Below are 24772 nucleotides of genomic sequence, written 5' to 3'. Positions count from 1 at the left end.
GTTTGATAAGTCTAACATTAAAGAAACCATTAGGGTTTTTCAGTAGTAGGTATTGCTTCCGATAGCCATATATAGGGAAGTTATAATGGTAAGCCTGGCTGAATGTTCGCATAAGGGGCTATAGGAAGTACAATGTATAAGTGCAAAAATTGAGAGAAATGTAGCAATATTAGATGCAAAACTATCTGATTTTAGTTTGATTTTGCTTTTGGTAAATACTGCTGAAACAAAGTATGAACAAGAAGTTGTTAATGTGTGGAAGTAATCAATGTAAAGTGTAAGAAAGGAAGAAATGGTACCCATATTGATTTTTTAATTCTAACAGGGGAATGATTTACAGATTGGATTGTTTTTCCTATTTACTTGTTAATGTATCATCCATGAAAAGCTCTTTTCTCAAATTTTTGTTATATTGGGATATATTTAGTTTTAATTTGTACCAGGGATTTTTTTTTTTTAACCAAGTTACTTATCAGGTGGTAGCCCCAATAGCCGTTCAATAAATCTTTAAATAAAAGTTTTTTTAAAAAATTCTTAAGAGGCATATTTCTGTAACAAGCCTATGGCTCTGGATTACCTTCTTTGCCCGCATTTTGATTTTTGCTGGAGAGAGAGAGAGAGTGTGTGTGTGTAACCTAGTTTCCTTTAATTAATGATGTTTTGTGGAATTAGAAACCTATTTTATTTCTCTTTCCAAACGAGACTATATCAGGTTAAGGATACAGTTAAGTAAAGTTTGAGGAAGCATCTAAGTTGGCATGTTAACCATTATAAAATTTACTTTTAATTAATCATGTAATTCCTATCTCATATATACATATCATCAGTAACATTCTCCACAGTCATGAATTATCTTCTAGCTCTAGTCCTAGCAGTTAAAATAAATTTTAAATGTTTGCTGTGACTTTGACGTAAGTCAAATTTTTATATATTAGCTTTCAGTTTGGAATTAACACATTTCATAAAATATTTTTTAAGTTGGCATTTAGTGTTTTTAACTTTTTGCTTGTGAGCTGCTTTGAGTAGGAATGACATTGTTTCTTATTGTTTGTAGTTACCTTCTCCCTGTTCCTCATTTCTGACATTTGAAATTATGATACAGGGACTTCCCTGGTGGTCTGTTGGTTAAGACTCCATGCTTCCACTGCAGGTGGTGCAGGTTCCACCCCTGATCGGGGAACTAAGATCCCACACGCTGCGTGGCTCGGCCAAAAAAATAAAATAAAATAAAAATAAACAGTATTATAAAACCTAAAATATTTTAAGATAAAATAAATTAAAATTTGATACATTTTCCCCCCTAAACTTTAAACTATTTTAGAGAAAGCAGCAGTTTTTTTCAAATAACATACAATTTGACAGGATTAAGTTTGGTTTCATTCTTGTTATACCAATAAAAATTCATGCATGAAAGAATCTTTGGAATAGTGTACAGAGTATACCAACTTTTCGGTGTTTTTTTAAAAATTGTTTCTGTTTATGCATTTCTGTTTTTTTCTATTCCAGTAAGTTACACTTTTTTTTTTAAGTACATGTCTACTTTGAGATGAGTAGTGATAGGTTTCCATCAAGAGCTTGAAACCAAACATTGCTTACAAAAGCTTTTGCTATATATACCTACCCTTAGGGGTCATTTCTTTTCTCGAACCTTGATAATAGTTATTTTATCATGTTCATTTCAATTTTGAAGGGTAAAATATGATTCAATTTTGTGATGTTTTATTTCACTTGCCTTTTAGTTAATAGCTGCTGTTTGTTCTGGCTGAGCACTATGGATGAAGCCTAGTGAAAGTGAGTTTAGCAGAATAACTTTAAAGTATAAATCTCAAAACTTGAGAATAATTCAAGGCCTTATTTCCTTTCATGCATAATACTTCTACATAGATGTGATACCTGATTTCACAGTCTCAGTTATGAGAACTATCTCAGGGAAAACCAAGTCTTGAAGGGACAGTTTGATCTAAAAGCTAGAGGAAACAAGACCTAGAGGCTTTGACCTTCCTGTTGAAAAAAAAGATTATTATTAAAAAATATGCAATAGTAAGACAGAATAATGAAATGAATGTTCATGTACCTGCTTCAGTTATTGTCAGTTCATGGTCAGTCTTGTTTTATTTAAATTTCTGTCCATATAATCCCTCCTGCCATTAGTTCATCTGTAAATATATCAGTATGTAGCTCTAAAAGTTAAGGAACATTTAGAGAAAGTAACCACAGATTCATTACTACATCAGAAATGAATAATTCCTTAATATCAAGTATCCAGTGAGTGTTCAAATTTCTAATCATATATTTTTGCAGTTTTAGCTAGTAACCAAATGTGATCCATACATTGGTTGGTTGAGATGTCTTTTAATCTGTGTGTTCTCTGTGTGCTGTTCCCCACTCCCGCACTTTTCCCATGCAGTTTTTTTGGTGAAGAAACAGCTTCATCTGTCCTGCAGTTTTCCAGTTTGGATTGTGCCAGTTGCACCTCTGTATTTTCTGTAAGTTGACAGATCTAGAGCCTTGATAAGATTAAGGTTTAATTTGGGGGGCAAGGTTACTTCAGTGGTGGTATGTTCCTCTATCAGAAGGGGCATAGTCTTTACCTCGTTTTCTTTCAATATTAGCAGCCATTTGATGCTCAAAGCCTAGATCTACTAACAGGGAACCTACATAATTTCTAGATCTATTAACTCTTTTTTTTTACCATACCATGTGCTTTAATGTCTTAATAATTATGTTCATGCTGCTCCCTTTACCTGAAATACCCTTTCCTCCCTTTGCCATATTGGGAAACCAGTCCATATTCAAGGTCCAGCTCAAATTATAGTTTTATGAAACTTTTCCCTTTAGAATTAATACTTGCTGTTCATAATTCTTTTTTATCAACTTGTATCTCCTCTATTGTAACCTCACATTTTATTCTTGTTATTATCTATCTTCTTTAGATCAGTGCTCTTCAATACTCTTGACTGTGCCTATCAATTAAAAATTAGTATGTACTCGTACTCCTAATACGTATGTTTATAAATTATATATGTGCTACCATAGAATTTTGCTATATGCATTTTAAAATATTCACAAAAAACAAATTTTTAATCTGCTGAAATAACATTTTAAAATACTAATTATTTTCACTAAAACAGTAATATTTGGGTAAACAATATAATTGTGCTTCATTTTAAAAGTTAACTTTTTTTCTTGCTAAAACATTTTTGAGAAAACCATATAATTATGCTTCATTTTTTTTTAATCTTGGTTTTATACTTTTTGATTCAGTGTTTCAAAGTTTTAAGTCCATGTTGAGTATATTTTAACTTGTTTTTAGGTATGAAAGCTAAGCCACCTCTCAAAAACAAGTAGATTCAAATGAAAGAAGTTCATTGTTGGGAACCTTAACAGTTTTCATCCCAGCTACTGTTTTTAGAGCTAGTCTTCATGTTCAAGGTGTTTGATTTTTCAGTATCATGCTAATCACCACTCACATTAGCTATTTCAGCACAGTATGGGTTTAGTGTGAGGTTTGTTGTTAATAAGAGTGAATATAAATTTGTTTTATTTGGTTTCTAAATGTATTTGATTGGGGGGGGTTCATTTGTCACATCTGATTAGATTGCCATGGTTTTATTTCATAATGTAACTGGTAAAGTTTATGTATTAGGAAGACGTTATTTGCATTGCCATTTTTGTGGGGTTTTGTTGTTATTTATGCATACATTATTGGTGTTATCTTACATTCTGTCAGTTCTTTGCAGGAATGGCATTTACTTGGATTAAATGCCTACTAGTATATAACACGGATTAACACTGATACCCTCACTTGGTTTATGAGTCAGATGTTCACCTGTCAGAGCACGCATGTCATGCCTCCTTTACATTTTTGACTTTTAGTTAAATCTAGATAAGTTTTTAGTTAATTCAGCTGAGCTCCCATACATCACAGTAATGTCTGTCACAGGATGCTATGTTGAGAGGGACAACGAAGTAAAGATGTAACTGTTTACTTACTTTCATTCTGGAACTGTCCCACTCCACACTTCCTATAGGAAATTTTGGGTGCCCTGTGTGGCAGGGTGCCGTCTGACACATGGACCAACTAGGGCTACCAGTGCCAATCCATACTAGTACAATAGTAATTTTTATTAAATGCCCTCTCCCTCTCTTTTTTTTAGAAAAGTGATGATTTCTTCCTATACTTCATTGGAAAATAAATATTTTTATGGATTCTCTGACCCTACCTTGAGGCTTTTGCTCTATTGTGAGGACAGGAACTGTGTAAAATTTATCCTTGGCATTCCTAGCACAAGGCCTGGCACATGTTCAGTTACTATTGGTAATTTGTTGGATGAGAAGCTGAGGAGACTGTCCTGACCCAAATAGAGGACTTTTATTAAAAAATAGTGAGATAAATATTTGGATGGATATAAAGGCTTAGATGTTGTATTGAAAAGATAAGCATTAAAACGGCTATTGAAAAATAAAACAGTGGGGCATATGGGGAAAATTTGGTAATACAGTAACATGTATTATGGAGATATATGAATTTAATCCCAAATGAAAGTTGGGAAGATAAGTTTGTAGGGTATTAAGCTGTGAATCAATCCATGGCATCACAGAAGTTTGGGTGGAGGAAGTGAAGAAAAAGAGGGATGAAACTTAACATCTCAATTGTTGGGATTTGGTGTTTTAATGTAAGTGTAAAAAGGGACTATGGATTTCTGTACTCACCCATTTTAAATGGTTTTAGGAAATTGCCAGAAACACGTATTTTAGTGTATAGGATAGTATTTAACTTTTAAAAACTTTATAATGCCTCAGTTTCAGGTGTGAATCAGGTGAGCACATGTTTGAATAGCCTTTACGTAGGCTTTATTCACTTGTATCAGAGTGAAAACAAAGACAAACTTTAATTCAGTTTAATAGCTATAATATTTATGTATATTTTTTCAAAAAGTAATGAAAGTTATTTCTCCTATCTGTAATTTTTTGTATGATTTGTAACTGATTTTTAATAGCTTTCTCCATAAGATATATGCATGGTGTCTTTAATTATGGATAGTGTACTTTGGTTGTATTTTTCTGTTTTAGGAGGTGAGTTTCCAATGTATATGGGTTAATAAGCAGCTGTGATAACAGAAAGATGTTCTTCCGGGAGACATGCACCAATCCTTTAATACTAAATATTTTAATGCTTTTGTCTTTTTGTTTTCTGCTGCTTGTAAGCATACAATTAGATTTAGTAGAACATCTCCTTAGGTGATGGTAAGGTAATATTGCTTCATGTCAGTCACTCAGTAAACTAGCTTAATGTTGAAAATGCCAAATTTTTATACATTTACTTAGTTAAATTTTTTTTCTCCTTGTAGTGGTTTTGTTGGAATATAGAGTCTATGTAGATTATGAGGACAGGGATGTGGGGAGGCAGTGTTGGGGCTAAATTCTCAATTTTCGTCAAAATTCTTTGACTTGAATGCAAGAAACTTGAGCTCTTCCTTTGCATTTCATACTAGTGTTCATCACCCATTAATACTTTAAAAATCTTAATACTCAAATATATTATTTCTTCTTTTCTCAGTAAGTTGAAGAATCAGAAAAGGAAATATATATATGTCATATATGTACTTAATCAGTTTACCTATGTAGAGTAGGATATCCAATTGGTAAATGGACTCTACCTAACTTTTCTTCCACTTCCTCATTTCAGCACTTACTAGCCTGTTCCAATACTAAGAAGAGGTGTGCAAAAAATGTTAGAGATGAATAAAGAATGAATGGAACCAAGTGAAATAAATATGCTCAAATTAAAATAGAAGGAAGAGTTACAGTATACATACAGTCACCTCTCAGTTATGGAATTCTAGAGCTAGAAATTAGAAGACTAATGGGACAGAATTGGATAAGTAGACCATAATTTAAATGTTTAAAGAATAGTATCTATATAGACTTGAGAATTACTTCAGGATATTAAAAATAGTATATATTCAGAGTTGGGAATTACATTAGGATATTAAAAGTCTGATTTTGATTTATTACTTACAAACCACTACCAAATTAAATATTATTGCTAAGATTAAATGAAAGGCTTTCTTGTAGGAGGTGTGAGGTTTGATGAAGAATTTATAATGATATGTTGGGATTGAGTGATATATATATATATATATATATATATATGATGTGTTAAGATTGTTAATCTTAATTTGGGCTAATTATATTCAAAGAGTAACCTGAGTTTTTGAAAAATAATTTCAGAAGTATTACATAAATATGGTATCAACTTTGTCATTATCATCAAAATAAGAACACCCAAATTTAAATTCTCCACACTTGGGCAAAAGTGATAGGGCCACTTTATTCCTTAGCAAAAGAAAAAATTCCATTAAAAGGAAATCTTTAGACTAACTAGTGTAGAATAGGTAGCATACTTGACACATTGGGATTTTTTATTTTTGCCACTGACAAGGTGTATGACCTTGGTCAAATAAGCTTGGTCATGTAATCTTAATAGGTTTCAATTGGCCTATTAAAAACCGAATACAACACTATAACTTACATGGTGGGAAAAGTGATAGTGTAGAAGATAAGACTAGCCCTAAATCATCCCAAGTCTTTTTTCTACATTTATAAGAGCAGAGTAATACTTGACTGGCTTGGTTTTCAAATCTTTTTCTCATGTAGCACATATTCAAATGGAGTTAGTAGTGATTAGAGAAATGAGCAACAACAGGAAGATAAACCAGGTATGTATTAGCAGATGAGGGTAACATCATGAACAATGAAGCTGGTTATATTGTTTAAAATAATTGTATATTTTTAGATTCTATTCAGTATTTGAGAGATGATCAGATTGGGTTCCTTGGCGCTCATTGGTATAAGATTTTTAGTCTAGAATGAGGCTAATGAACCATTAATAAACACAAGATCATTAGTTTGCTGAAGAGATTTTTATAATTGGCAAGAAAGTAAAACGTTGTGGGTTTTTTTGTTTGTTTGTTTTTTTGCGTTACGCAGGCCTCTCACTGTTGTGGCCTCTCCCATTGCGGAGCACAGGCTCCGGACGCGCAGGCTCAGCGGCCATGGCTCACGGGCCCAGCCGCTCTGCGGCATGTGGGATCTTCCCGGACCGGGGCACGAACCCGTATCCCCTGCATCGGCAGGCGGACTCTCAACCACTGCTCCATCAGGGAAGCCCTAAAATGTTGTTTTTAGCAATCTAAAACACTACATGAATCACATTGTAATATGAACAGTTGGGAAATGCTTCTAAATACACTATGTATGTATTTTGAAATACCGTGATGGTAAGTAGGTAAAACATATTTCAAAACTGATAGTGCTTAATTCTATTTAAATTTGCCATGTCTGGATTCCAACAGTAATTGTAATTATTTAAGGGTGTATATGAACGTCAATTTAATTGAAGACTAAGAGCTCAGCGTTTCCAAATAGGGGACCCAAAAGGAGAGACTACGTTAGATGTTGCGAAAAACCATTTCCCAAAAAGGGCTTATGGGTGGAGGTTTCTATCCTGCCCTAACCTAGCTTTATTTCACCCTGTGTTCTCTCCTATTCATTGACTGAATGACCTTGGGCAGAATATTTAACTTTAGAATAGCAGTATCTTCATTTATAGAATGTTACCTTAAAATCTTTCTTACTGGTTAGAAAGATAAAATCATGTATATTGAAGGTTCTTTGTAACTGATGGGTTGCTTCACAAAATTCAGTTATTGGGTTTAATATGGCTGTAATTGTCAAAATAATACCTACACATAAAGATTGATGGTTTTGTCATATCCATAATACTTATATTTGAAAATAACTTTAGTAAATTCCTTTAATTGGGAGTTCATAAAGTAGGGTGACATTTTTTTTAGAATTGTGTGAAATGCTAACTACTAAGTATGTTTTTAACATCCTTTCTTATAAAATTTTGTGGTGCAGGCTGGAAAAGAGAAATTGGTATTCAGAAATGATAGAGTGTGTCTATAGCCAGGAGACAGGGAAGAATTTACATAATTTTGTAGTATAGACACTATCTTAAAGTGTAATTTGTATTAACTGTGTGTGAACTAAAGGAAGTTATCTGCAGCAAGTACTGTTTTAATAATACTTCTATTTTAAAAACTTAGATTTTGCAATGTCACTTTTTGACTATTACGTCTGGGATATTTTCTGTTTTTTAGTGTTGTTTTCCCTTTCTTGAAGGTTTTTGGTTTCTTAGAATTTCTTTTAATGGAATGAAAGGTAAAAATCTATTCAATACATTGTTGGCTAACTCCATTAAAGAATACTGAATTTTTTTTTTATCACCTTTTAGAGTAAGAACTTAGTTTTCATCCTTTTCTCTATCTTCTTTTCTCGTTCAGACATTCTTTGCCCGTTGACAGTAGATTCACTCATTGATACCTGACTGGGGCTATTCGTTTCATCACTTTAAAAAAGTAAAGTTGGAGTACTAAGGTGACATCTTGCAAGGAATAAATGTGTTAGCATAATGCTACAAAAAGTAACGAATCAAATTTGGAGTCTTCTTAACTTGTGGTTGGATAACATACTTAATCAGTCCTTGCACATTGTAGAAATCAGAGGACACAAACTCAAGAACTCTTAAAATTGTTTAAAAAACCTAATTTTTGTTACTTTACAGATGTTCCACTTAAGCAGACCTCTTCTATAGCTGTAGCTGGAGCTGTAATTGGAGCTGTCCTTGCCCTTTTCATCATTGCCATCTTTGTGACTGTGCTGTTGACTCCTCGAAAAAAGAGACCATCCTACCTTGACAAAGTGTAGGTAAATTTTTTGCTTGTGTTCAACTATGAATATTCAGTATGTGGCAGTCTTTATCTTTACAGCTACTCATATGAAAACTGTCTGAGGGATGGAAGTAAAGATACTGTTAGGTCTTTGTAAGATGACTGGTTTTGTCAGGAAGTCTGACTACATTTTGGTAAATAAAAAGTTGCAAGGGGCTGCTAGAGGCAAATATATTAGACACCTTTTTAACCTACAGTATATTACATATCTTTCCAAATGGTAACATAATGACTCTACGTTGTCCTGCCTTCTGAATAAAAATGCAGGTCTTCCATGAAGTAGTTGAAAGACAGATATAAAAAATCTTAGAAGTTTAAATTACTTCTTTAAATTGTTTATGCCTGTCTTATGTATAGATATAACTAACTCTAAACTGCCAAAAGTTATTAAATACATTGAGTTTTAAAGCTTTTATCTTAAAGAAATTTGGTTTTGGTGAATTACAAAATGTGCTTTTATTTAAAGAGAAAGCAATGTTTTGGACCTAATCATGAGATAGAATTACAAAACAGAAATTGCACTCTGTTGTATAATCAAAAGACCGAAGTCCCAGTTCCCTTAATTCCATCAGCAGCTTTTGTTGCTTCATCTGTGAAATGTGAATAATACTTTTCCTGCTTACCTCACATGGCTGTGATAAGAGTAGAACAAGATGATGTTTATGAACTGTGAAGTTCTATACAAATGACATTATTTCTTGTGTGGTTATTAATGATTTTATATGAGGACATGAGGCTGGCTCTGAAGGAATGTATTTCTTCTCTCTTCATAAATGCTTTGTGTATGTCTCTGCCTCTCTAATCTGGCACAGTTAGAGCACTGATCTTTTTGGATTAAGGACACCTGGGTGTTAGCTCTATTACGATCAAATTAGTGGTATGATCATGAACGAGTCACATCACCTCCATGAACCTTGGTTTTCTCACCCAAATAACTTATGGCATCTTGGAGCTATACATTTGCTGTGATTTTTGTTACATTAAAGGAAATAATTACTTTAAATAAAAGGACTATAAAATACCCTGTCAGCCTAATACCTGTAAGACCGATTCCTCTAATATTTCAAGAGTATCTAGCTTGTGGTTAACTTCATCTTAGTTGCCAGATTATCTCAAACTTTTCTATAATTTCCAAAAGATAATTTACTAGTAGACTAGTAATTACATCCATGTAATCATTTTATTTATTATTTGAATTCTGTTCATTTAAAATATTATTTCATGCCCACATGGAGAAGTGAGAATTTGTAATTTCTTTGGCCTCTATAGCTTTCATCCTCTTTATCTTTTAATATAGGTAAAATTTTTATTTGATTTACTAATCTCAATTACTGAAAATTAGTTATCTGTGATCTTCAAAAGTAGGAGAATATATGAAAAATTATTTTCTAAAATGCAGAGAGCTACACGATATATTTAATTCTATTTTTGTTGTAATGCAACAATTTAAAAATATATGAAAATACTTTTTTTTAGTAGATTAGGTCATTTTGGCAAAGATAAATGCATTCCCCAAGGATGTAATGGTCTCTTCATTTATTTCAGGTGCCAAGATTTATAATGGTTTGTAGATTGAAAATCTTAATTTACATGATGAATATTCTAAGAATGACCATGGCTTTTGAAAACTAATTATGGAAGTATTTCCAAAATATAGTATAAGCATATTTTTTCATTATCATTTTAAGATACAGTCTTTTAAATCACTTTTATGACACTTTGGAGGAAAGTGTTTTCCATTACACATGTTTGACTATATTTAAAATGTTGGTAGGCATAGTCATATGTAAAAATGTGCAGTACTTAATTAGTCATATACTAGATTACTTGCCTAATAATAATGTTCAAAAAATACTTCTATTTGCTTCTTTTTTAGATTTTTCAAAGAATTGTTTATTTCAGATTAGTCCTAAACAGAACCTTTAAAACCAGTTCACTTTTTTGTTCCAATTATGATTGATTAATGGAAATGTAAGAACTGAATTAAACATGTATGCTAATACAAATATTAGTATGAGGAAAATATTCTCAAAACTTAAGCGAATCTTGAATGTTTCCCCCACCCACCCTTTTTTTTTGTTTTTTTGCTAAAAGTGGCAATCGCATTTTTTAAACTTTTTAATGCAGGATCGACCTTCCACCCACACATAAACCACCTCCTATGTATGAAGGACAGTCCCCCCCTTTGCCTCAGAAAGACCTTCTATATCAGGTAAGTGTTCCCGAGTACACGTAAAATAAAATGAAATAAAAAAATATTAAGCAATGTATATTATTTGTTTCAAAATATTATCTAGTCATTATACATTAAATATTACATAATAATATATAATCATTTCTCTGAAACATTCAAGGGATCAAATTTAGTCTACAGGTTGGTAAGAAAAGAAGTTATGGCCAGTATAGGTAAGACAAATCAACACTGTATTAGGAGTACAAATTTTTACAAAAGCTTATGGCTGAAGACTTATTGTTAATAGAGTTTTATTGACGTAATGATCCATTGTAAAATATGCATTTTTATATAACATAAAAGGTAGAAAAATTGAATGGTAGGGTCTGATTTATGATGGAGAGGTTTTTCTCCTTGGCATATGTATTTTATTTTTGTTTATTTTTTAGTATATGCAGAATTTTCAGTATATGCATCTAAGTTTTAGCATTCCTTTATTTAGCAACAAAAGGTTTATATTCCAATTTAAAATTCTGGGCATGAATATTGGGCCCCATTTTACACTTAGGATAATTGAAAATTTCTTTTGGAATCAGTTTACAGTAATTTGTGTGAAAGTATTGATTCAGTGCTTCTGTCTTAGATTCTATATCTAGATTAATATGCTCTACTTGGGAAGGTTTAAGCCATAATGCTTTTATTCTTAACTTTAATTGTTTTGTTTTTGCTTTTTTCCTCTATCACCCATGCAGCCTCCTGGGGCTCTAACCCTGTATTGGGGTTTTATTACCTGTGACACTATAATATTTTTCTCCTAAATTATGTCCTGTATCTTCAGCTTGAGTAAGGCAAAGGAATATTTCTGTTAAGATGTTCTCAGCTTCTGTTCCTAGGTTGACCATATAATCAGTCTCCTACCTGAGCATGGGGCAGGGAGGAGCATTCCGTAGCATGTGCACTCACTGACAATAGGCACCACCTTTGTCATCTTGCACAAGTTTGGTGTCTTAGGGATGAAGATGCATCATCTTTACAGAACTCTTGTTTTCACACAAAGAATATAGCCTCACATCTTTTTTGGCAAATAAATTAACTTGACAAGTAGTGTGAAATGTCAACAAAATATTTAGTTAAAGGTGTTAACTGCTGCAGATGGATAGCTGTTTTTCTTCCTCCACAAAGCTAGTCACTAACTGGAGGATTTCTAGATTCAGGTGTGGGAATTTTTTAAGAATGTTGTTAGTAATTTTTTAGTACAACCCTAATTGCATACAATTTTATTCTTGTCCTTAAAATCAGTTTATTTACTTATTTAATATTTTCAAATTAAATATTTATAAAAGCTTATGAATTGAAAAAAAATTATTTGGCTCAGATCATGTGTCCTGGGTTTTAGTTAAGAAAATATAATTTCTATATATGTAAGTGCTGCTAAATAAACACAAAAGGAAGATTTTTCTTGGATGACTTGACAGTGGTACAAACTGCAGTTTTTATCCTTGGAGTCAGAGAAGTCTTCCTGGATGGATCAATTTTGGAAGTAGGATTTTGATACATGTGATAAAATTATTCAGTTATTGATTAGAGTAAATTGCATAATCACAAGCATAAATCTAGGTGGAAATGGAACAGTTTTGTGAAAGAGTAATGGAAATTTTAGAAAGGAAATTGGTGGGACAGCATCTGCAGTGGATAACAAACATTGGACTTTGTGAGTCAGAGACCATTTACATTTAGTACTATTGTGACTTTTTCCTCATCTGTTAAATTCAGCAGGTGAAAAACATGATTGTTTCCCTCTTCTAGCTATAAAACTGAGTCTATAAAATATTGCTAAGGGTCAGCTGGTTGCCGTCATTTTGCTTAGGAGAGTCAAAACTGAGTTGGAGATGAAATAATTCTTAATTCTATAAAGATTTTGAGAATAATTTAGGTTAAAATCATTATTCATCAGTAAGATAATTTGTTATGATTCATGTGTTATAATGTCGTATGTTAATTATGTGGCTGTCTGCATTTTAATTAATGTGATATCAAAATGCAAAATACATAGAACTGTTTCCTGGTTACCAAGAAATCTGTAAGTGTGTAATTACTATCTAATTAGTTTCATGCAATGATAGCCTCCTGTAATAGTAAATGCCTTCATAATGTTCCGCTTCAGTAGATAACTTGTCAACTTTAAACTCATGAGGTAATTCCTAATTGAAGTCATTAGTCCCTAGCCCTCACAGCCAGGCCATGCTCCCAAATATTACCATGGCTTTAAGGAAGAGAGTCCCACTTGTTCTACTCATCAGTGTTCTACCCTCGGGAAACCACAGAAAGAAAGAGTTCCTTACTACTTAACTTTTGTTTCCCCTGCTTAACCATTACTTTTGTGATAATAGTGCCAAAACTCATACCTGAGAATTTTCCCTCTAAATATAAGTTAGGAGGATGAGGCCTGGTATTGTGAGGGGGTGATTTCCTTGAGTGGGAATGGAACTATTACCATACTGCAGAGAAGATGCATGGAGGCACACATAAATATGAGGGAAATAAAAAGAAGAATGTCTTGCCTGAAGGCAAAGAATAATTAATACCACCAGCTTGTCATGTTATTAGTTGATAATCCTAGAAAAGTGAGTCTTCATTTAGGAAACAAATACTAACTCAGGACATTTTTTCTTAACATTATAGGTAATAAGTAGGTATATTTTTGGTACAAAAAAATCCAAATACTACAGAAATTTAGAGTTAACGGTTAAAGTTCTGTTTCATCCCCCTATCCCCCAATATATTATTTCTTTCCCTAGAGGTCACCATTGTTAGGAATTTAAATATCCTCCCAGACTTTTTCCACAAGTTTACTTTGAAGTATGCATCATCCATATTTACATCTACAAGTAGTTTTTTTTATAAACATAAATGTGGTCATAGAAATTGCTTTTTCCACTCTATTACCAATATTTTTCAGAGTGACTAATGTTGCCACCTTTATCAAAATCCTCTGGGTTATTAAAAATGAAGATTCTTGAACACACATTCAGTTTCACTGAATCAGTATATCCCAGGGGTTGGAGACAATGGGCATTTTACCTAGCTCACCAGGTGAATTTTAATGCACATTCAGGTTTGAGAACTATTGCTATTTCTCTGTCTCATTCTTAATGGCTGTAATAGTATTCCATTGTGTTGATATACCACAAATTACCTAATGATATTCCTAGGTTTTTTCCTTTTTTTTTCTATTACAGTAATTGCTGCATTGAGTGTACTTTTATATACTTTATTGTACACATATATTTATAAAATATATGCAAAGAAATACTGTGAATATTTTTTACATTTAAATAGGTGTCACATTGCTGGCCAGCCTAGCTGTATTAATTTATATTCCCATAAACAGTATATTAAAACCCATTTCCCTCTCTAATACTGTGTAGTAGAACTTTTGTTGTTGTTGTTGCCAGTTTGATAAAACTGGAAAAATAGTTCATTTAAAAGCTTCATAGATTTCTGGAAGAAGTTTCATAATTGATTGCCTATTTGTAGTTCTGTAAACCAACTATTTGCATCTTTTTTCTAATTTTCAGTTACTTTTTGAACTTTCCTTGTTAATTTTTTAGCAGCTCTTTGATATGGACAGTAATCTTTTGTCTTATATTCGTCTCTTATTTTTTAACTTTATAGTGTCTTATACAGAACGTTTAAGTTTTTATGTAGTTAAAATCTCTTCTTTTTCCTCATAGTTTCTGGAAGTTATATATTATCTAAAAAGACCATTTCCCCCTCTCTCCCTGATCTGAAATGTTAAAAAATCATACAAAACTCTTCACAGTTTTATGGGATGTTTTATTTTATTTTAAATAATTTAAAACTTATGTTTGCTTATTATATAAGGCAGTGACCTACGTTTTTCCCCAAATGGTATAACCAATTGTCCAAAAATTATTGAATTGGCTGTCCTTTTCTATGGTTTGAGGACACTTTTATCCTAAAATAAGTTCCCATATATATTAGGTATATTTCTGAACTCTTAGTTCTGTTATGTTGTTCTGTGTTTCTCTTCTTAAAGCAAGACAACACTGTTTTTTTTAAATTTACTTTTTATTGAAGTATAGTTGATTCCCAGTGTTGTGTTAGTTTCTGGTGTACAGCAAAGTGACTCAGTTATACGTACGTGTGTGTATATATATATACACACATACATACATACACATACATATGTGTGTGTGTATCTATATAATACTTTTTCATATTCTTTTCCATTATGGATTATTACAGGATATTGAATACAGTTCCCTGCACTATACAGTAGGACTTTGTTGTTTATTCTATATATAATAGTTTGCATCCGCTAGTATTTCAGCAGAATTTACTATCTGAAAAAATTTTGATTTTTTTCCCCAGTAATTCACTATCATATATCATAGTCTTTAGTAAATTTTTGTAAATGTTCATCGCAGTCTTGTGGAGGAAGAGTGTTTCTACATTTTTTTTTGGGTGGCTAATACATGCAAAACAGTATAAAAGGGTATTTTCTAAAGTCTTAGTACCATTTCCATTCCTACTTACCCTACCCCCACCACCTCCTACAGAAAACCATTTTTATCAATTTCTTGTTTGTCTTCATATGGTTTATGTAAAACATAGACAAGGAAGCACACACACATTTTATCTTTTCTCAGATAAAAGGTAACGTATATACACTGTTACATATCTTGCCATTTCCTCTTAAGATATACTGGAGCTCTTTCTTTTTGGGGTAAAAATCATTCTCATTCTTTCTTATGTCTACTAAGATTCTAATGTGTGCATATTACATAGTTTGTAATGTCAAAATATTTTAATAAACCAATAATGCTGCAGTGAATAGCTTTGTATATATGCTATTTTGTATCTATGCAAGTATAATCTGCAGGCTACATTTTTAGACTTGATCTTGCTACGTCAAGTAGTAAATGTGTTTATATTTTTTATAAGTACTGTCAAATTATCCTCTATAAATATTGTACTGTTTTTTACTCGTGTGAGTAATGTATGAAAGTGCCTGTTTCTCCACATTCTCACCAACAGTATATGTATTCCACTTGATTATTGGTAATCTGATAGGTGGAAAATAGTAAATATATAATTGCAATTCTGCAATCTCATTATTAGCAAGTTTCAGAATCTTTTCAAGTTTTAAACGATCATTTTTTTTTCCTGTAAGCTGCCATTCTTTTGTGTGCTATTTAAAAATTTTATAAACAGATATGAAAATTTTTTGTTTTGATTCCAGCATGAATAATATGTACATTGTTCATTGGTATCTAAATTTGTGGTATACAGTGTTAAGTAAGATGACTCATATTCCCATAGATTTATGTGATAAAATAAGAAGATTGAAAAATTAAGAAACTATGTTATGACTAGAGCCCTAATGTTATCAAATTGTGTGGCTTTAGAAACATGATGGTCCTACTTGTTATCAAGTTCTGGAGTTAGAGATATGTCCTCCAGGTATCTTAATTTTAGTTACTAATCATACCATATTTCATTTATGGCTTTCTTGAACCTGTTCACCCTACTACTCTTTATAGTTTTATAGATTCTCATTATTTCTCCTCAAAACTCATCTTTCCAACATATCACTGCCAGTTTCCGATAGTATTTTTAGATAAGCTGTTTATGCTCATTATTAATGGTCTGGTTTTCTCCCTGGATCTGAATATTTTAACGTGTTTCCAGATACCAGATATCAGTAGTTGTGGTCTTTGGGGTCAGGGAGAAGGGAGAGAGGAAGATGATAAAAGAATTAACATTTTTCTTCCAAATTCAAGGAAACTAATGACTGAGTGTAATATTTAAGTAAATGAGTCCTAAGTATTTATTTCTAGGATGGTTTTGCCCTAGAGTAGCAAAAAGTTTTCATCTGCCTCTTGCCTCCAGTTAATAGGTAGTGGTAATTATTGATAAAAGTAGTAAAAGAATTGTAAGGCCTTGTTCTGGTCTGAGGAGGGAAAAAGTTTTGTGAACAACAAAGCTTGGATGAAATACTGATTTATAAACGAATAATATCTAAATAATATATTCAAATAAAATATCAGTGCAACCTCTGAAGTATAAAGGATTGGTATTTTTACTAAGTCAGAGCTCTACTAATCAATCTTATAAATGAGAAAAGATAAACCTACTTGATATGGTTTCATAAAGATTAATAAATTACCATATGCTACATCCTTAGAACAGTGCCTGGCACATAGTGAATACTATGTGTTTGCTGTTATTATCATTATTGTTAGTTAAAAAGAAGCTATGTAATTCTTAGAAAGTTACTAAAGAGACCAAGCAGTGAAATTATTTCAATAGCAGGATAAAACTGTTACTACTTTGGCTCATGTAAACTCGGCATATGTTGCTTTTTGAAATTATTGATGCTTTTATTATAAGCTTAGTAGTGCTTGAAATGAAATTAAAATGGAGTTTGCATCTTTTCGTTCATAGTTCCGTTTTGTTTTTTTTCTCTGTCATCCATTTATCAAACATATTTCTTAGGTACTAATATGTCAATATTGGGAATACATAGTCAATAAAACAGAGTTAAAAATTCTTGTCTTACTCTATGCCAATATAATGGACAACCTGGAAGAAATGGACAAATTCTTAGAAATGCATAACCTGCCAAGACTGAATCAGGAAGAAATAGAAAACATGAAGAGACCAATCACAAGCACTGAAATTGAAACTGTGATTAAAAATCTTCCAACAAACAAAAGCCCAGGACCAGATGGCTTCACAGGCAAATTCTATCAAACTTTTAGAGAAGAGCTAGGACCTATCCTTCTCAAACTCTTCCAAAATATAGCAGGGGGAGGAACACTCCCAAACTCATTCTATGAGGCCACCATCACCTTGATACCAAAACCAGACAAGGATGTCACAAAGAAAGAAAACTACAGGCCAATATCACTGATGAACATAGATGCAAAAATCCTCAACAAAATACTAGCAAACAGAATCCAACAGCACATTAAAAAGATCTTACACCATGATCAAGTGGGGTTTATTCCAGGAATGCAAGGATTCTTCAATATATGCAAATCAATCAATGTGATACACCATATTAACAAATTGAAGGAGAAAAACCACATGATTATCTCAATAGATGCAGAGAAAGCTTTCGACAAAATTCAACACCGATTTATGATAAAAACCCTGCAGAAGGTAGGCATAGAGGGAACTTTCCTCAACATAATAAAGGCCATATATGACAAACCCACAGCCAACATCGTCCTCAACGGTGAAAAACTGAAAGCATTTCCACTAAGGTCAGGAACAAGACAAGGTTGCCCACTCTCACCACTCTTATTCAACATAGTTTTGGAAGTTTTAGCCACAGCAATCAGAGAAGAAAAGGAAATAAAAGGAATCCAAATCGGAAAAGAAGAAGTAAAGCTGTCACTGTTTGCAGATGACATGATACTATACATAGAGAATCCTAAAGATGTTACCAGAAAACTACTAGAGCTAATCAATGAATTTAGTAAAGTAGCAGGATACAAAATTAACACACACTGGCATTCCTATACACTAATGATGAAAAATCTGAAAGTGAAATCAAGAAAACACTCCCATTTACCATTGCAACAAAAAGAATAAAATACCTAGGAATAAACCTACCTAGGGAGACAAAAGATCTCTATGCAGAAAACTATAAGTCACTAATGAAAGAAATTAAAGATGCTACAAATAGATGGAGAGATATAGCATGTTCTTGAATTGGAAGAATCAACATTGTGAAAAGGACTCTACTACCCAAAGCAATCTACAGATTCAGTGCAATCCCTATCAAACTACCACTGGCATTTTCCACAGAACTAGAACAAAAAATTTCACAATTTGTATGGAAACACAAAAGACCCCGAATAGCCAAAGCAATCTTGAGAACGAAAAACGGAGCTGGAGGAATCAGGCTGCCTGACTTCAGACTATACTACAAAGCTACAGTAATCAAGACAGTATGGTACTGGCACAAAAAACAGATCAATGGACCAGGATAGAAAGCCCAGAGATAAACCCACACACAAATATGGTCACCTTATCTTTGATAAAGGAGGCAGGAATGTACAGTGGAGAAAGGACAGCCTCTTCAATAAGTGGTCCTGAGCAACCTGGACAGGTACATGTAAAAGTATGAGATCACTCCCTAACACCATACCCAAAAATAAGCTCAAAATGGATTAAAGACCTAAAGGTAAGGCCAGAAACTATCAAACTCTTAGAGGAAAACATAGGCAGAACACTCTATGCCATAAATCACAACAAGATCCTTTTTGACCTACCTCCTAGAGAAATGGAAATAAAAACAAAAATAAACAAATGGGACCTAATGAAACTTCATAGCTTTTCCACAGCAAAGGAAACATACATTTATGTATGTCTTTGTGTGAACATATTCTTTCATTTGTCTTGGGTAAACCTGTACATGTGGAATGACTGGGTCATATGGTAAATGTAACTTAAAAAGTGTAACTTTTTAAGAAAATGCCAAACTGTCCTCCTAAGTGGTTTTACCATTTATGTTCCCACCAGCAATGTATGAGTTGCTCCATACCCTTGCTACCATTTATTATTATCAGACTTTAAAAATTTTAGGTACTAATAGGTGTGTGGTTAGTTCATTATTATTTTAGTTTTTTCCCTAATTACTAAGATCAAAAGGCAACCCTCAGAATGGGAGAAAATATTTGCAAATGAAGCAACTGACAAAGGCTTAATCTCCAAAATTTATAAGCAGCTCATGCAGCTCAATAACAAAAAAACAAACCCAATCCAAAAATGGGCAGAAGACCTAAATAGACATTTCTCCAAAATGGATATACAGACTGCCAACAAACACATGAAAGAATGCTCAACATCATTAATCATTAGAGAAATGCAAATCAAAACTACAGTGAGATATCACCTCACACCAGTCAGAATGGCCACCATCAAAAAATCTAGAAACAATAAATGCTGGAGAGGGTGTGGAGAAAAGGGAACACTCTTGCACTGCTGGTGCGAATGTGAATTGGTACAGCCACTATGGAGAACAGTATGGAGGTTCCTTAAAAAACTACAAATAGAACTACCATATGACCCAGCAATCCCACTACTGGGCATATACCCTGAGAAAACCATAATTCAAAAAGAGTCATGTACCAGAATGTTCATTGCAGCTCTATTTACAATAGCCCGGAGATGGAAACAACCTAAGTGTCCATCATCGGCTGAATGGATAAAGAAGATGTGGCACATATATACAATGGAATATTACTCAGCCATGAAAAGAAATGAAATTGAGCTATTTGTAATGAGGTGGATGGACCTAGAGTCTGTCATACAGAGTGAAGTAAGTCAGAAAGAGAAAGACAAATACAATATGCTAGCACATATATATGGAATTTAAGGAAAAAAATGTCATGAAGAACCTAGCGGTAAGACAGGAATAAAGACACAGACCTACTAGAGAATGGACTTGAGGATATGGGGGGCGGGGAAGGGTAAGCTGTGACAAAGTGAGAGAGTAGCATGGACATATATACACTACCAAACGTAAAATAGCTAGTGGGAAGCAGCCGCATAGCACAGGGAGATCAGCTCCGTGTTTTGTGACTGCCTGGAGGGGTGGGATATGGAGGGTGGGAGGGAGGGATATGCAAGAGGGAAGAGATGTGGGAACATATGTATATGTATAACTGATTCACTTTATTATAAAGCAGAAACTTACACACCATTGTAAACCAATTATACTCCAATAAAGATTTTAAAAAAAAGTTCTTTATGGAGGTTACATTTTAGTGACAAATAGATAAATGCCTATGATGTTTTTACCCCTTTTTTTGGAAAGAATTTTATTGAAGTATAATTGGCATACAGCAGATACATAAACACGTACATACATAGATACCCTAGAAACACCACCACAATCAAGATTATGTATATATTCATCATTTTCAAAAGTTTCCTGGTACCCCTTTGTAATCTTCCTCTCGTCATTTCCCTGATCCCTTTCTACATCCCAGGGAACCAACTACTAATCTGCTTTCTATCTATATACATTAGTTTAAATGTTCTTGAATTTTATGCAACAATCATACAGTAGATTCTCTTTTCTGGTCTTGCTTCTTTCACTCCAAATAATGATTTTGAGATTTCTTCATGTTGTTTTGGTCTCTCCTTTATTCCTTTTAGATAGGTGTACCTTGTAGAGATACTACATTTTGTTTATACATTCACCTATTGATGGATATTTGCATTATTTCCAGTTTCGGGCTATTATAAGCAATGCTGCTATGAACGTTTATGTATGTCTTTGTGTGAACATATTCTTTCATTTGTCTTGGGTAAACCTGTACATGTGGAATGACTGGGTCATATGGTAAATGTAACTTAAAAAGTGTAACTTTTTAAGAAAATGCCAAACTGTCCTCCTAAGTGGTTTTACCATTTATGTTCCCACCAGCAATGTATGAGTTGCTCCATACCCTTGCTACCATTTATTATTATCAGACTTTAAAAATTTTAGGTACTAATAGGTGTGTGGTTAGTTCATTATTATTTTAGTTTTTTCCCTAATTACTAATACATGTAACTTTTTTTCATTTGCTGATTTGTCTTCTTTAATGAAGTCTCTGTTCAAACATTTGCTCATTTTTATTGGATTTTTTTAAATTATTGGATTTTGAGAGTTCTTTATATGTTTTGTGTTATGGAATGCATGTTTGTGCCCCTCCCCCTCATTCATACATTGAAACCCTCATCACCAATATGATGGTATTTGACAATGGGACCTTTGGGAGTGATTAGGTCACCAAGGTGGAGCTCTTATAATGGGATTAGTGCCCTCAGTAAAAAGAGACAGGGGAGAGCTTATTTCTCTTTCTTTTCTCTGCCCTGTGAGATTACAACAAGAAGATAGCTGACTGCAAGCTAGGAAGAGGGCCCTCACCAAGAACCGAAATCTTAGACACATAGGAGGTTTGGACTTCCATAGAACTGTGAGAAATAAGTGTTTATTCTTTGCTTAAATAATGGCTTCATCTATATGTGTTAATATACGATATTTGTTTTTCTCCTTCTGGCTTACTTCACTCTGTATAATAGATTCTACCATGCATAAAATAGCTAGCTAGTGGGAACATGCTATAAAGCGTAGGAAGCTCAGCTCCGTGCTCTGTGACGACCTAGAATGGGTGGGAGGAGGGGGGGTTGGGAGGGAGGTCCAAGAGGGAGGGCATAGGTATACATATAGCTGATTCATTTCATTGTACAGCAGAAACTAACACAACACTGTAAAGCAATTATACTCCAATTTAAAAAAGAAATTAAGACAGATTAAAAAAAAACAAAACACAAAAAATGAAAAAAAAGAATGGCTTCACCTAATCCATGTTAATTTGTTATAGCAACCTGAGCAGAATAAGACATTTTGATACAAGTCCTTTGTTAGATAATATGATTTGGAAACATTTTCTCCCATTCTCTTGGTCGTCATTCTCTAAACTGATTTTTGAAGAGCAGTTCTTAATTCTGAGGAAGTCTGATTTATATGATGGCAATGTAATGCCGTGCTTTCTTTCTGGAATGTGGGTGTGTTGTAATACCGATTTTTATTAGTTTCTATTAATTTGGTTGATATGTTTCTATGATATATCATTTTTATTTTTCCTGTATAAGCATCATCAATTAGGAAATTTAATGAATTATTTCAAAGACAGTAGATTTTCTTTGTCACTAGTGTTCCTTCAGTATCTAGTATCCTCAGGAGACATAAATAGTGTAAGTAATTCTAATCTCACCTGAGAAATATAAAAATTAGGAAGATTTGGCCTCTGTATATAGTATTTTGTGGCCCATGGTACTGAAGCAGCCATTATGTCTTTATATGTTCTGTTCATCTCTATATCAAAAACAGTAGTTAGCACAGAGAATAACTCTTGTTTTCAGTAGAATCAAATGGGACCTAACAGTTTTGTTAAAATCATTAAGAAGATTCAGATTCACTTATTTTGACTTGCTGGAAGTTATAGAAATACTCTAAGAAACTTTATTTCAGATTTACTGTATACATGTAAACCAGCACAGATCTGGGGAACCTGGAGAGATGATTTCTAGGCAATAAAGATTCTGAGTTTAATTGCATTTTAGTATTTTTAAATGGTTTTGCCAGCATCAGTGCATTTGTTATGTGATTTTTCAGAAAGGAGTTGAAATCCTCTGACCCCGATTCTGATTGTTTCTGATTTGTAGCTGAACTAAGTGGGAAAGTTAGGTCTATCTTAAGAAAGAAAAAAAAAATTAAGTAATGCAGTATTTCCCTCAGAACTATTTCTAATACAGATTGAATTATTTTATGTAGATTAAATGATAGAAAAGAGCTGGCTTCATCCTAGTCACCAATACTCATTACCAAAAAAAAGCAGTAGTTGATTAAAGTAAAAGAACTACATGTTGGCCTTTTAAGATGTTCTGAGCAATCCAGGAAGACTATTTAATTCACACCTTTTTGTAAGACTTTTTATAGTAAAATTCCACTTGGTTCTGTCTATGTTATAAACATCTCACCTTCTTTCTTCCTTTTAAATCCTATGTTATAAACATCTCATCGTTTTTCTTCCTTTTAAATCCGTAAACGAGTTATAAGAACTGATTCATTATAAAAATTATATACTCACTATTTGTTCTTAATAGATGCGTATTTCTGAGTTTCCTGTTTTTCTGTTTTCTTAATTATAAATTTCTATAAATAGAAACCATGACTTACTACTACCTTTGTAACCTTTCTTGGTGTCTAATAAACTGCTCTGTACAAAGGCTACTCAGGAATTGTTGTTGAGTTGCTGTGATAGTGAAATTGTTTGCAAAGTCAGATTCCCGAGCTAGCTGAGGGTTATTCCATGAGTTTGGGGGAACAAAGAAGACAGCAGAATCTATAATAGTGTCACCTCATCCTTCTGCCTGTGTTAATACCTAGAAAGTTTATTTTAAACAACTTGGAAATTTTATAGCCAGTCCATCATTAATTTTGAGTAAGATGGTGTAACAAGGTGCCAATCTATAATATCTTATCATTTCCAAAGATTTAATCACCATACACGCCTAATAACTGGAAATGAACCTCAACTTTTTGACATTACCACCAGAATACTTTTAGAGCACCTCATAAACCATGTTAAAGTCTGAAATATTAACTCAGATTTAATACTAAACTTTAGGGAATAAAACTGTTTTAATGGCTCAATGCTACTTGGGAACTCCTGCAAAAAAGTATTATCCTAACCATTAATTTACTTAACTTGTGTTTTTTGCTTTGGTTTTTGAAGAATTAAATTTAGGCTATTCATACCTGAGACGCAATCAGAATATTCAATTTCGAGTGGTTTGAGATCTGTGTTAAATTCACACTGCCACCAGGGAACTATAATTCTTAATTAGAGGTGACTTTTGATTGACTCATGAGTAATGAGAAGTAAAAGAATTATTGAAGTTAAGTACAGTAAGCTAAGTACAATGAACTTTCCTCCCAAATTTTAGGGGACCTAGTAGCATTCTTTATTTAAAAGCGCTCATGATTTCCTTTATTGGGAGAGATTCCTTTTTAAGTACAGAGACAGAGAGCTGAGTTACTTTAAATGTTCAGAGCAACTAAATTTTTTTCAGAGAATAGACTTCTTATATGTGAATTAAATTTTACATAGACATTATCAAGCAAACTTTACTTTGAATTTGGCTACTTAGTCGTAATTTTCGTCTTGGCAAATTGTTGTTTTGAAGTTATTTTGACGTGTTAAAT

The 24772-nt window shown here is 33.0% G+C and overlaps 1 protein-coding gene across 1 annotated transcript in view; it reads left to right on the top strand.

The window, feature by feature from the left end:
- NECTIN3 (nectin cell adhesion molecule 3) overlaps positions 1–24772 on the top strand; it is a 130248-nt gene that overhangs the window by 70099 nt on the left and 35377 nt on the right. Inside the window, exons 6-7 of the mRNA XM_032630083.1 lie at positions 8633–8771; positions 10926–11010. Of these exons, the coding sequence (XP_032485974.1) occupies positions 8633–8771; positions 10926–11010 (224 nt within the window). The remainder of the gene's footprint in view (positions 1–8632; positions 8772–10925; positions 11011–24772) is intronic.

This window comes from Phocoena sinus, chromosome 4, assembly GCF_008692025.1.
Source record: "Phocoena sinus isolate mPhoSin1 chromosome 4, mPhoSin1.pri, whole genome shotgun sequence".
NCBI classification, from domain to species: Eukaryota; Metazoa; Chordata; class Mammalia; order Artiodactyla; family Phocoenidae; genus Phocoena; species Phocoena sinus.
This window is presented reverse-complemented; position numbering and strand designations above follow the sequence as displayed.